Source organism: Oncorhynchus clarkii, chromosome 26 (assembly GCF_045791955.1).
Source record: "Oncorhynchus clarkii lewisi isolate Uvic-CL-2024 chromosome 26, UVic_Ocla_1.0, whole genome shotgun sequence".
In the NCBI taxonomy this organism is placed as follows: Eukaryota; Metazoa; Chordata; class Actinopteri; order Salmoniformes; family Salmonidae; genus Oncorhynchus; species Oncorhynchus clarkii.
In genome coordinates this window covers 38,030,437-38,043,771 of record NC_092172.1, presented here as the reverse complement: position 1 = coordinate 38,043,771, position 13,335 = coordinate 38,030,437, and the positions used below count along the sequence as shown (strand labels likewise).

Below are 13,335 nucleotides of genomic sequence, written 5' to 3'. Positions count from 1 at the left end.
ACAAGCTGATTGGGAAAAATGTTTCCTGGATTATTTATACATTTACATCATTGGAGGATTAAGACTGTTAGCTTTAGCCGCCGTAGTTGTTTGGTCGTCGGAGCAGAAAAAGAGGTCGCTACCAAACGGATATTATCATATAAACATTGGGAGAAGTCTGAAGCAGCGCTGACTCTTGTCAGTGTTTGGAGGAAGCATGTTGTATGAAAGGTCCTCTGGGTTCTGGAGCTCACTGCCGGCCATGCTGTCTTACTCTTTTCAACACCACCACCTGTCAAAGGCTTCATTGAAGTGTTTTTCTAAAGGGGCGACACCTTGCTCTCGTTGAGCTGCTCAGTGCTGTGCCCTTGATGTACCGGAGCCAACATTGACAAGAGGCCCGTAGCTGTCTACACTGGCCAGCGAGGAAGAAAGGGAGGGAAAAAAATCACTCTTGTTTTAACAGTAGAGGAGGACATGTCAGGAAGAACGGAATAATTAAATGGATGTTCAATTGAGCCTTCACTTTCTCTCTCTCTCCTTCCCTTCACTTTCTCTCTCTCTCTCTCTCCTTCCCTTCACTTTCTCTCTCCTTCCCTTCACTTTCTCTCTCCTTCCCTTCACCTCCCTCTCTCCTTCCCTTCACCTCTCTCTCTCCTTCCCTTCACCTCTCTCTCTCCTTCCCTTCACCTCCCTCTCTCCTTCCCTTCACCTCCCTCTCCTTCCCTTCACCTCCCTCTCTCCTTCCCTTTACCTCCCTCTCTCCTTCCCTTCACCTCCCTCTCTCCTTCCCTTCACCTCTCTCTCTCCTTCCCTTCACCTCTCTCTCTCCTTCCCTTCACCTCTCTCTCTCCTTCCCTTCACCGCTCTCCCTCCTTCCCTTCACCTCTCTCTCCTTCCCTTCACCTCTCTCTCTCCTTCCCTTCACCTCTCTCTCTCCTTCCCTTCATCTCTCTCTCCTTCCCTTCACCTCTCTCTCTCCTTCCCTTCACCACCCTCCCTCCTCCCTTCTGTAGTCTTCACTTCATATCAATGGGCTTTGTCCAATTGTCAAAGTGGCCAATTTCCCGAGTGCTGCTTGCAGCTCACCACACAAGACACATTTGGAATTGAAATTCCATGCTGTCCAGAGGGCAGGCCCATTCTTTCTGGCTGACAACTGCATTCTTCCATACACTCCAATAGACCGCAACCTTAACCCACTCCAATAGACCGCAACCTTAACCCACTCCAATAGACCGCAACCTTAACCCACTCCAATAGACCGCAACCTTAACCCACTCCAATAGACCGCAACCTTAACCCACTCCAATAGACCGCAACCTTAACCCACTGCAATAGACCGCAACCTTAACCCACTGCAATAGACCGCAACCTTAACCCACTCCAATAGACCGCAACCTTAACCCACTGCAATAGACCGCAACCTTAACCCACTCCAATAGACCGCAACCTTAACCCACTCCAATAGACCGCAACCTTAACCCACTCCAATAGACCGCAACCTTAACCCACTCCAATAGACCGCAACCTTAACCCACTCCAATAGACCACAACCATAACCCACTCCAATAGACCACAACCATAACCCACTCCAATAGACCTCAACCTTAACCCACTCCAATAGACCGCAACCATAACCCATCAGTATTGGTTTGTTCAGTGCCGCTCCTGAATTAACTTATCATGTACATTCAATAGAAATGTTATCAACTTATCCTCTCCTCTCCTGTATGTTGCTTTCACAATGTTGAGTGCACATTCGTACAGAGTGACTTGCACACACAGTAAGACCCAACAGGAGCTAATTTTCAGGAGAAAAACATTGTTCTGCTATAACAACATTATAACCATATGAAATGCATACAAATAACCCGGATATCACCCAAACCAAGGAAAAATATGACCTTTTCAGACTTGGCTTTTCTGGTGAAAATGTTATTACGGCAAGTTAATCAAATGTTGAACTGGGGTCATAGTTTGAGGATGTGCTACACACACACAGCGTCCAATAGAAACGGATGTATCTATTAACCCTTCATCACCCGAATGTGAGACGATACATGATGAAACAAGCCTTGGATTTCAACTTCCACTCTGATTTGAATGTATGGTGGCCGATGGGAAATCAATGTTACTAGTACGCTTTCGGATATTGACAGCACAATGACTAAAGCCACTGATGTGTTCTTTAAATTGAGACTCATATTTTAATTTGAATGCTACTATGTTCGATATGCATCTTGCGCACATCAAAAGTATTTCACCATTTCAAATGACACATTAATTTAATTTTTCTAGCTAGCTTTTTGTTGCACACCATTAATGCCAGCTCCAGTATTAGCTCAACGCCTGTATCATTCCCCTGTAGTTAACTGATGTGTATCCACACCATTTTTCTCAGTTCCCTCTTATCTCCACGGTCCCTTGATGAACCAGGCTGTCATGGCAACATGGCTGGTGTGAGCAAAGTACTTTAACCCCCACAGGGACACGTAGAGGTTTACAAACCTTATTAGCAGGCATATTTACATCAGCAGCTCGCTGTGTGTGTGCACAGTGATAATTACCTCCGCTGATTGTACGCGGCGCATATGAACGATTGAGCTTTTTCTCCGTGCTTTTTGCAGGATTATTAAAGCAATTTACAGAACCTTTTCTCTAAACCTAAACTTGAAATAAAACCGTTTGGTGAAAGATTGACATGTGTTCAACCTTCTCTTATTTCAGTGACATGATCCAATGATCGATAATTTGGCTTAGCTGCATTTGTAGCAGTTAATGAGATTGTAACAAACTCATATTAGCTCTGAACCTTAAAGGGGCTAAACAAGTGGCGGGGTGACCAGTTTGTTGTTTCAACTGCATAACAAATTAAATCCAATTTGATTTGTCACCCGAATACAACCGGTGAGGAGCTTACGTGAAATGCTTCCTTACAAGCCCTTAACCTGCAGTTCAGGAAATAGTTTTTACAACTAATAAAAAGTAACACAATAAAATAACCATAACGAGGCTGTATTTTTATTTAACCAGGCAAGTCAGTTAAGAACAAATACTTATTTTCAATGACGGCCTAACAGTGGGTTAACTGCCTGTTCAGGGGCAGAATGACAGATTTGTACCTCGTCAGCTCGGGGATTTGAATTGGCAACCTTCCGCTTACTAGTCCAACGCTCTAACCACTAGGCTACCCTGCCGCCCCAGCAGTAATGTATACAGGGGGTACCGGTACCAAGTCAATTTGTGAGGGTACAGGTTAGTGAAAGTGACTATGCATAGATGATAAACAGTTAAATATAAACTTTGAGGGCACTATGAGGGCACTATGGTGTTGAACGCTGGGCTGTAGTCTATGAACAGCATTCTCACATAGGTGTTCCTTTTGTCCAGGTGGGAAAGGGCAGTGTGGAGTGCGTTTGAGATTGCGTCATCTGTGGAGTGGTTGGGACGGTATGCGAATTGGAGCGGGTCTATGGTTTCCGGGATGATGGTACTGTGAGCCATGACCAGCCTTTCGAAGCACTTCATGGCCACCGACGTGAGTGCTTAGTCATTTAGGCATGTTACCTTCGCTTTCTTGGGCACAGGGACTGTGACAGTCTGCTTGAAACGTGTAGTTATTAGATTCGGTCAGGGAGAAGTTTAAATATCAGATTGCCCCTTTGTTTGGAATGGTCAGAGTAAAGGCCAAAGCCATTTTGATCCATGTGGAGCAGGAGAAATCTGAGGTACCTGAAGGACTTCGATTAGTTTTAAACCTTCATAGTAGCAGTCGGAGACGGAGAATGCTGAGAAGCGGCTAAAGGCGTGTTGAGTAGGAGAGGTTCAAAGGTCGGCCGTGTCCCTGTGGCCAGCAGGCTTGACCAGCTGCAGGGGAGCTGATTATGGAGCTCCCAGTAACCTAATGAAACGTGTCAGTGGGGACCTGGGAGCCGCTGACCCATGCATCCAGGAGCAACCTCCTGACTGATATTATCTGCCATTAGGGTCTTATTCATTAGTAGTGTACAAGAACCAAGGAGTCCAGTGGTGGAGGGTTTAGGGACAGGGACACTATTTGTTGCTCAGTGGAAATGAGAGGTGAAATACAGGCCAATCGTTCTCATTAATGTTGGTTTCAATCACTTGGCTCAGGCGACCCTAATGAGGTTGATGGAAAGGGGGGAGTGAGGTGGGGAGGGTGAAGGGGAAGGGGGAGGGTGGACCACTGGTGTCTCTGCCTGCTTCCCCCACTGAACTCGCATTTGAAAGGGTTGGCCTTGTTTTTTTTAACTGACCCAGTCTGGTCCTTTTACTGCGAACAAGTCCAGAGACCACACTGAGAGATCACAAACGCATGTCTTCCCGATAATCAGCTACAAACACCTTGAGGATTTCAGCCTGTCAGTTTAACTGCCTTCTGAACTGTTAAAATTATCTCTTCATTTGTTATGTCCTGATATTGGGATTTTGGCAAGGAGTACATTGGTGATTATTAAGTTAGGTTATGTTGACATATGTACGCCAACACGGCTACAATAAACCCCTCTCCTAACCTGATTAGCTGTACACTTTAGCAGATAGTATTTCGATCAACATTTTTTGTTGCTTTTAATACGTATTAACATGCGCATACAAATTCTGCCAATATTGGAGCACAGCACAGTCACTGAGTGAGTTAAATGCTGACAAAATGCCAAAGACAACATAGCTGTTCAGTTGCTTTTTCCTATTCAGCCAGTATCATTTTGCATTAGCTTGTCTGTCGAGAGGGTGGGGGGGAGGCAGGGTGATAAAGGTGCTGGATAAGCCCTCTAACGTCACGCAAGGCCAAACTCAATGGCCTGGCCGGCCCATCACAATGCTTTCCAGTTGGTACCAGTTGAAAGAGCAAGGGCTGGGGGTGAGCACTAGTGTTTACCATCTGGACTGGAGTAGGACGGGGCCAGTGGCCAAGTGTCACCAGGTTCCTGTAAACGTATGTAGAAATGCCTTATACGCTCACCAACTGGCAACCACTTTCAGTGCCAGAGGCAGTCCTGCAGCAGAAAGACAGACGAGACCTGCACTAGGTTAGATGGAGGGGAGAGGGTTCGACACAGGAAAGGGAGAGGGGGGAGGTTTCCTGAGCTAATAAAATACGTGTAGGAATGGAAGCTGCCAGCCAGCATTCTTCTGCTATTAGACAAGTTACTTCACTGCAGACTCTAGTTTCTACTGCAGTGCTGAGATGGCATGCTGAGGTCACCGGGCGGTGGGCTATGGGGTAATACATCTAGGCTGTTTTTAAACCGGGAGACAACTTGCTGTCGTCTGCAACACTATGCTTTTTTTGTAGGTGTTTTTATTATTGAATTTGCCACCTGTCATATAAATTCTCATCAGCTTTAGATCATATTATGATCAGCCTTAAACAGTTATGTTTTTATTTTATGTGTGGTCATTGTCGAGTAACAAAGTTATGGAGAGAGGTGTAGCAGACTTCCTAACCCATCAGTGTTGATGAATCTTGTATTCTCCAAACTGAGCTGTTATTTCCACTAGTGTATGTGTGTGTGTGTGTGTGTGTGTGTGTGTGTGTGTGTGTGTGTGTGTGTGTGTGTGTGTGTGTGAGAGATATAGGCTATTGTATGATCTCACACCAGGTCATCCCATTGGATGATCTCACCTCAAGCTAAAGTTGGATTTAACGTGCCAGGTTATATATCTCCTAGCCTGGCCATGCATGCCTAGAAAAACTAGTGGTTCTGAATGCTGCCAACTTAACGCCAGCGAAATGACAACACAGTAGCCCCCTGGTCAGCCGCAGTCAGCCACATACCAGAAAAGTTGAGGATATTCTTGTACCGGCTTCTTGCTTCTCTCCTGCAGCGTGGCCGCTGATGCCCAGAACATCAGACATTAATTTAACAATTTCTTTGCTCTGGCACTCCACTAAGGGCTCCTAGCAGAATCATTAAGCTCTGCTGGATCGTTACACCCTCAGGCTGAATATGAACTACAGAGCCATCACTTAAGCAAAGGCCTCATATGTGTTTTTCCCTGTAATAGCACAATCTTTTTCTCACTGGGAAGTCTGATGCTTGGTAGCAAAGTCAAAACGGAGGACAGAAAATCATTTTACATACAAATAAGAAAACTATCGGTGCTACCGAAGGATCTTGCAGTGGTAATGTAGAACCGACAACATTATAATAGACAGTGGTCATATAGAACTGACAACATTATAATAGACAGTGGTCATATAGAACCAACAACATTATAATAGACAGTGGTAATGTAGAACCGACAACATTATAATAGACAGTGGTCATATAGAACTGACAACATTATAATAGACAGCAGTAATGTAGAACCGACAACATTATAATAGACAGCAGTAATGTAGAACCGACAACATTATAATAGACAGTGGTCATATAGAACTGACAACATTATAATAGACAGCAGTAATGTAGAACCGACAACATTATAATAGACAGCAGTAATGTAGAACTGACAACATTATAATAGACAGTGGTAATGTAGAACCGACAACATTATAATAGACAGTGGTCATATAGAACCGACAACATTATAATAGACAGCAGTAATGTAGAACTGACAACATTATAATAGACAGCAGTAATGTAGAACTGACAACATTATAATAGACAGTGGTCATATAGAACCGACAACATTATAATAGACAGCAGTAATGTAGAACCGACAACATTATAATAGACAGCAGTAATGTAGAACCAACAACATTATAATAGACAGCAGTAATGTAGAACCGACAACATTATAATAGACAGCAGTAATGTAGAACCGACAACATTATAATAGACAGCAGTAATGGAGAACCGACAACATTATAATAGACAGTGGTCATATAGAACCGACAACATTATAATAGACAGTGATATAGAACCGACAACATTATAATAGACAGTGGTCATATAGAACCGACAACATTATAATAGACGGCAGTAATGTAGAACTGACAACATTAAAATAGACTGCAGTAATGTAGAACTGACAACATTATAATAGACAGTGGTCATATAGAACCGACAACATTATAATAGACAGCAGTAATGTAGAACTGACAACATTATAATAGACAGCAGTAATGTAGAACTGACAACATTATAATAGACAGTGGTAATGTAGAACTGACAACATTATAATAGACAGCAGTAATGTAGAACCGACAACATTATAATAGACAGCAGTAATGTAGAACCAACAACATTATAATAGACAGCAGTAATGTAGAACCGACAACATTATAATAGACAGCAGTAATGGAGAACTGACAACATTATAATAGACAGCAGTAATGGAGAACCGACAACATTATAATAGACAGTGGTCATATAGAACCGACAACATTATAATAGACAGTGGTCATATAGAACCGACAACATTATAATAGACAGTGGTCATATAGAACCGACAACATTATAATAGACAGTGGTCATATAGAACCGACAACATTATAATAGACGGCAGTAATGTAGAACTGACAACATTATAATAGACTGCAGTAATGTAGAACTGACAACATTATAATAGACAACAGTAATGTAGAACCGACAACATTATAATAGACAGCAGTAATGGAGAACTGACAACATTATAATAGACAGCAGTAATGGAGAACTGACAACATTATAATAGACAACAGTAATGTAGAACTGACAACATTATAATAGACAACAGTAATGTAGAACCGACAACATTATAGACAGTGGTCATATAGAACCGACAACATTATAATAGACAACAGTAATGGAGAACTGACAACATTATAATAGACAGCAGTAATGTAGAACTGACAACATTATAATAGACAACAGTAATGTAGAACCGACAACATTATAATAGACAGCAGTAATGTAGAACTGACAACATTATAATAGACAACAGTAATGTCGAACCGACAACATTATAATAGACAGTGGTCATATAGAACCTACAACATTATAATAGACAGCAGAAATGTAGAACTGACAACATTATAATAGACAGTGGTCATAGAACTGACAACATTATAATAGACAGCAGTAATGTAGAACTGACAACATTATAATAGACAGTGGTCATATAGAACTGACTACATTATAATAGACAGTGGTCATATAGAACCGACAACATTATAATAGACAGTGGTCATATAGAACCGACAACATTTATAATAGACACTGGTCATATAGAACCGACAACATTATAATAGACAGTGGTCATATAGAACCGACAACATTATAATAGACGGCAGTAATGTAGAACTGACAGCATTATAATAGACTGCAGTAATGTAGAACTGACAACATTATAATAGACAGCAGTAATGGAGAACTGACAACATTATAATAGACAGCAGTAATGGAGAACTGACAACATTATAATAGACAGCAGTAATGGAGAACTGACAACATTATAATAGACAACAGTAATGGAGAACTGACAACATTATAATAGACAACAGTAATGTAGAACCGACAACATTATAATAGACAGTGGTCATATAGAACCGACAACATTATAATAGACAGCAGTAATGTAGAACTGACAACATTATAATAGACAACAGTAATGTAGAACCGACAACATTATAATAGACAGTGGTCATATAGAACCGACAACATTATAATAGACACTGGTCATATAGAACCGACAACATTATAATAGACAGTGGTCATATAGAACCGACAACATTATAATAGACGGCAGTAATGTAGAACTGACAACATTATAATAGACTGCAGTAATGTAGAACTGACAACATTATAATAGACAACAGTAATGTCGAACCAACAACATTATAATAGACAGTGGTCATATAGAACTGACAACATTATAATAGACAGTGGTCTTATATAATAGACAGTGGTCATATAGAACTGACAACATTATAATAGACAGCAGTAATGTAGAACTGACAACATTATAATAGACAGTGGTCATATAGAACCTACAACATTATAATAGACAGCAGTAATGGAGAACTGACAACATTATAATAGACAACAGTAATGTAGAACTGACAACATTATAATAGACAACAGTAATGTAGAACCGACAACATTATAATAGACAGCAGTAATGTAGAATTGACAACATTATAATAGACAGCAGTAATGGAGAACTGACAACATTATAATAGACAGCAGTAATGGAGAACTGACAACATTATAATAGACAGCAGTAATGGAGAACCGACAACATTATAATAGGGGTCCTGCTTTGAGAGTATGCCCAGGAACCCCTGTCTGATCTATTTAAATGGGAGCTGTTGCGGTGGCCCCGGTTAGTTGAGGTGGCCCCGGTTAGTTGAGGTGGCCCCGGTTAGTTGAGGTGGCCCCGGTTAGATGCGGTGGCCCCGGTTAATTGAAGAATACAACGTGAGGTCATTCTTAATGAAGGAGCAACTGTTAAATTCTGTCTTGGCACTATGGTGTGAATGTGAGATCATTAATCCAGATGATGTATAGTAGTCTCGTTACTCTTATGAATGACGAATTAAGACTTGTGTTCTTTTCCCACAGGCATGCTGGTGGTGAATGTGACCTGGAGGAACAAGAGCTACGTCGGCACCCTGTTGGACTGTACTCGACATGATTGGGCACCTCCCAGGTAAGCACGTCTTCATACATCATCTCCACTGTTATTCCAGACGGTTCACATTTTGGTACTTTGTCTTTCATTAACTGGATTCAACTGAACATTTTGAAATAAGGTATTGACGTATACTGAATTGTATTTGAAAAATGGTCGCTGGCCGTAATCTTTACACAGTATCATAAGTCATGTAGTTAGTAGTGTTTGATGTCAAATAAGAGCATTACCAGGGGCCATCAAACATCAGATACTCAATTTTTAAAAATCCTTTACCCTTCCAGCACTTGGTTTCTCACCTTTCCTTGCATAAAGAGGGAACTCCGATATGAATCTACCAATCTGCCATCTATATCACGCTAGCTGTTGGATATTAGTCCTCACCTCTGTCTCTAGGGGGCCAGCAGTGCTTGTCTATCCACTGTAGTCTTTAACCTGGGCTCGGAGATACATTCTGCTGACGTCCCGAGAGGAAGTGATAGAAATAGAATCCTCCAACAAGCCAGATTGCCGGATCCAATTATTGAGCTAATAGCTTTTCCCAACACTGTATCACATTCTCCACTGTCGTGGTGGGACCACACCGCCTATCAGCAGCATTGTCTCAGCACTGGCTCATTTTCTCATGCTCTTTTTTTCCCTACACGAGATATCTTCATTCCTGGAGTCCCCATCTCATTTAACTACCGCAGAGAGTTTAGCTTACATTTTTTGATAGACCATACCACTCAAGCGCTGCACATCCACGGCCAACTTGAGTCACTCTCAAAACAGTGACATACTGGCTTTCAGAATTGCATTGTAGCTGGGCTTACTGTGACAGTTTGATTGAAGGCTCTCAGCAAAGTAACAGCTCAACAAACTTTCAGGAAACCAAATCCGCAGGCTCTCCAGCTCCACGATGAGTAATGACTAATGAGTCTGAATTCCTCAATCTCCGAGGGCCTACGGATTTACTCTCATCCCCTGCTGCTGGTGAAATAGTTTGGAGTGATTGGAGGGGGAAGTTATGAGTCATCCCAGGCCCTGGTGTCTTTGTCACGGACTGTTAACCTTCACTGCTGGGATAATTACATTATTATCATAGAGACATGGGGGCCCAACTCTATTTTAGGGATGTGAATTATGCTACTTATGATTTACCAGGCAGGTAGGTACATTGCATGACCAAAAGTATGTGGACATATCGAACATATCATTCCAAAATCATGGGCATTAAGAGTTGGTCCCCCCCGTTGCTGCTATAAAAGCTTTCCACTAGATGTTGGAACATTGCTGCGGGGACTTGCTTCCATTCAGCCACAAGCATTAGTGAAGTCTGGCACTGATGTTGGGCGATTAGGCCTGGCTCGCAGTAGCATTCCAATTCATCCCAAAGGTGGTCGATGGGGTTAAGGTCAGGGCTTTGTGTAGGCCAGTCAAGTTCTTCCACACCAATCGACAAACCATTTCTGTATGGACCTCGCTTTGTGCACAGGAGCATTGTCCAGCTGAAACAGAAAAGGGCCTTCCCCAAGCTGTCATTGTATGCTGTTGCTTTACAGTTGACACTATGCATTGGGGTTCTCCTGGCATCCGCCAAACCCAGTGTTACGAATCCCTTTTGGCCCGACAGTCTAGGGGGGATGGTAATGAGACGCGTAACATAACTCATGCAAATTATAATTGTGACAAAGTAAAAGTGTGAACGTAATAACCACGACAACTGAAATCTACCGTCAAACTCAAGGTTTATTTGATAAACACACGGTAATGGGGGGGGGCAGGAAAAGGGGCTGAGCTGGACCCAAGGAAAGAAACAAATATGCAAAAACACCCCTAAGCTAGACTAGCTTACTTTAACAACAGCTAACTAACTAACCAAAAATACAGTGGGTGGTCCGCCCAGTTCTAACTAGTGTTTTTAACAAAGTTTACCTACGGGTAGTGTATGCCCATGGGCGACTTGTCTTGTTTTCCCCTTTTCCCACCAGCAACAAACAAACACCATAACCAAAAACAATACTCACAGGTGATGACAAAGTGCTATGGAGGTGCTCAAACAAAAGAGAGGTTTAAGACACAACGAGAGAGTGAAACACAGAGATCTACATACATGGCATTTACAAAGAGATTGAGCTCCTGAAATCTATGAAGAACAGAGATCTACCAACATGGCATTTACAAAGATATTGAGCTACTGAAATCTATGAAGAACAGAGATCTACAAACATGGCATTTACAAAGATATTGAGCTCCAGAGCAAACAAGTGATGGGGTTTTTAAACCATGGGGAAGGAACTGTGATAGGGTAGGAAACAGGAGGAGGTGTGTCTTCTGATTGATGGGTTGATTGTTGACTGATTGGGGAGTGATGATTTTCACCTGTGAGGGGAGACGGAGAGAAAAGAAACACACAGGATACACACACAGGATAATGGTATCCGTAACACCCAGGTTCGTCCGTCGGACTGCCAGATGGTGACGCGTTATTCATCACTCCAGTGAGCGCATTTCCATTGCTCCGGAGTCCAATGGCGGCAAGCTTTATACCACTCCAGCCGACGGTTGCCATTGCGCATGGTGATCTTAGGCTTGTGTGCAGCTGCTCGGCCATGGAAACCCATTTCATGAAGCTCCCGACGAACCGTTCTTGTGCTGACGTTGCATCGAGGCAGTTTGGAACTTGATAGTGAGTGTTGCAACAGAGGACAGATTATTTTTATGCACTTCAGCACTTGGCAGTCCTGTTCTGTGAACTTGTGTGGTCTACCAGTTCGCGGCTTAGCCGTTGTTGCTTCTAAACATTTCCACTTCACAATAACAGCACTTACAGTTGACCGGGGTAGCTTTAGCAGGGCAGAAATTTGATGAACTGACTTGTTGGAAACGTGGCATCCCATGACGGTGCCACATTCTACTGACAATTTTTGTCTATGGAGATTGCATGCTTTCCCGAGATTGCATGGCTGTGTGCTCGATGCTACACACCTGTCAGCAACGGGTTTGGCGGAAATAGCCGAATCCACTAATTTGAAGGGGTGTCCACATACCTTTTGTGTGTATATAGTGTAGATGTTCACCCTCTTCCTTCTGCAACTAATGTTCACTCTTTATTTGGACAAAACGAAAGACAGAAAAGGAATTCCACCCCATAAGTTGTGTGTAAGGCTTGCTGATATACAGACCCAGTTTATTGCTGTCTTATCTAGAAATGTAGAATTTCAGCAATTCATTAACCAGGTTTCCTTCCAACCATTTCTTGTGAATGAATTACCTGATGCATGAAAACAGTAACAGCTGGGCTGATGGAAACAGGATATGCCGATACAATTTAAAAAATGGTGACAGACTATTTGTTTGTTCGACATGGTTGGGATCTTTTTGTGTCGGGGAAATTGATTGTGAGAAATGGTCGCAACGCCTTTTTATGCGCAAATATTGATGTAATTAACCATAATTGAAATAAACTTATGTTGTCCTCCCACTACGACTCAGGAAAGCATGCAGTTTATTAGGCTACAGATGAAATAAGTTATGATGAACTTCACAGGGTGATGAAAGTGCACGGTGATGAGCTTGATGCTCCTTTCCAATAAATATTGAGGGTCTTATTCTGGTGACATGATGATCGATGCTTTGCTGCCATTTGACAAATACAAATCATATTGCTCTTCTCCATAATAATCTCATTATGCATGTAGCTTACCCACACTGTATCTGGCAGCTGTTGGGTAAAGTACACGTGCCAAGATCAGAGTGGGCACCCCTGCTCTAAAACCAACAGGTTTT

At 42.3% G+C, this 13,335-nt stretch overlaps 1 protein-coding gene across 2 annotated transcripts in view; it reads left to right on the top strand.

The window, feature by feature from the left end:
* LOC139385169 (zinc finger protein 609-like) overlaps positions 1–13,335 on the top strand; it is a 91,461-nt gene that overhangs the window by 67,390 nt on the left and 10,736 nt on the right. For both annotated transcript variants that reach the window (XM_071130257.1, XM_071130255.1), the window contains exon 4: positions 9,495–9,582. In XM_071130257.1, the coding sequence (XP_070986358.1) occupies positions 9,495–9,582 (88 nt within the window). The remainder of the gene's footprint in view (positions 1–9,494; positions 9,583–13,335) is intronic.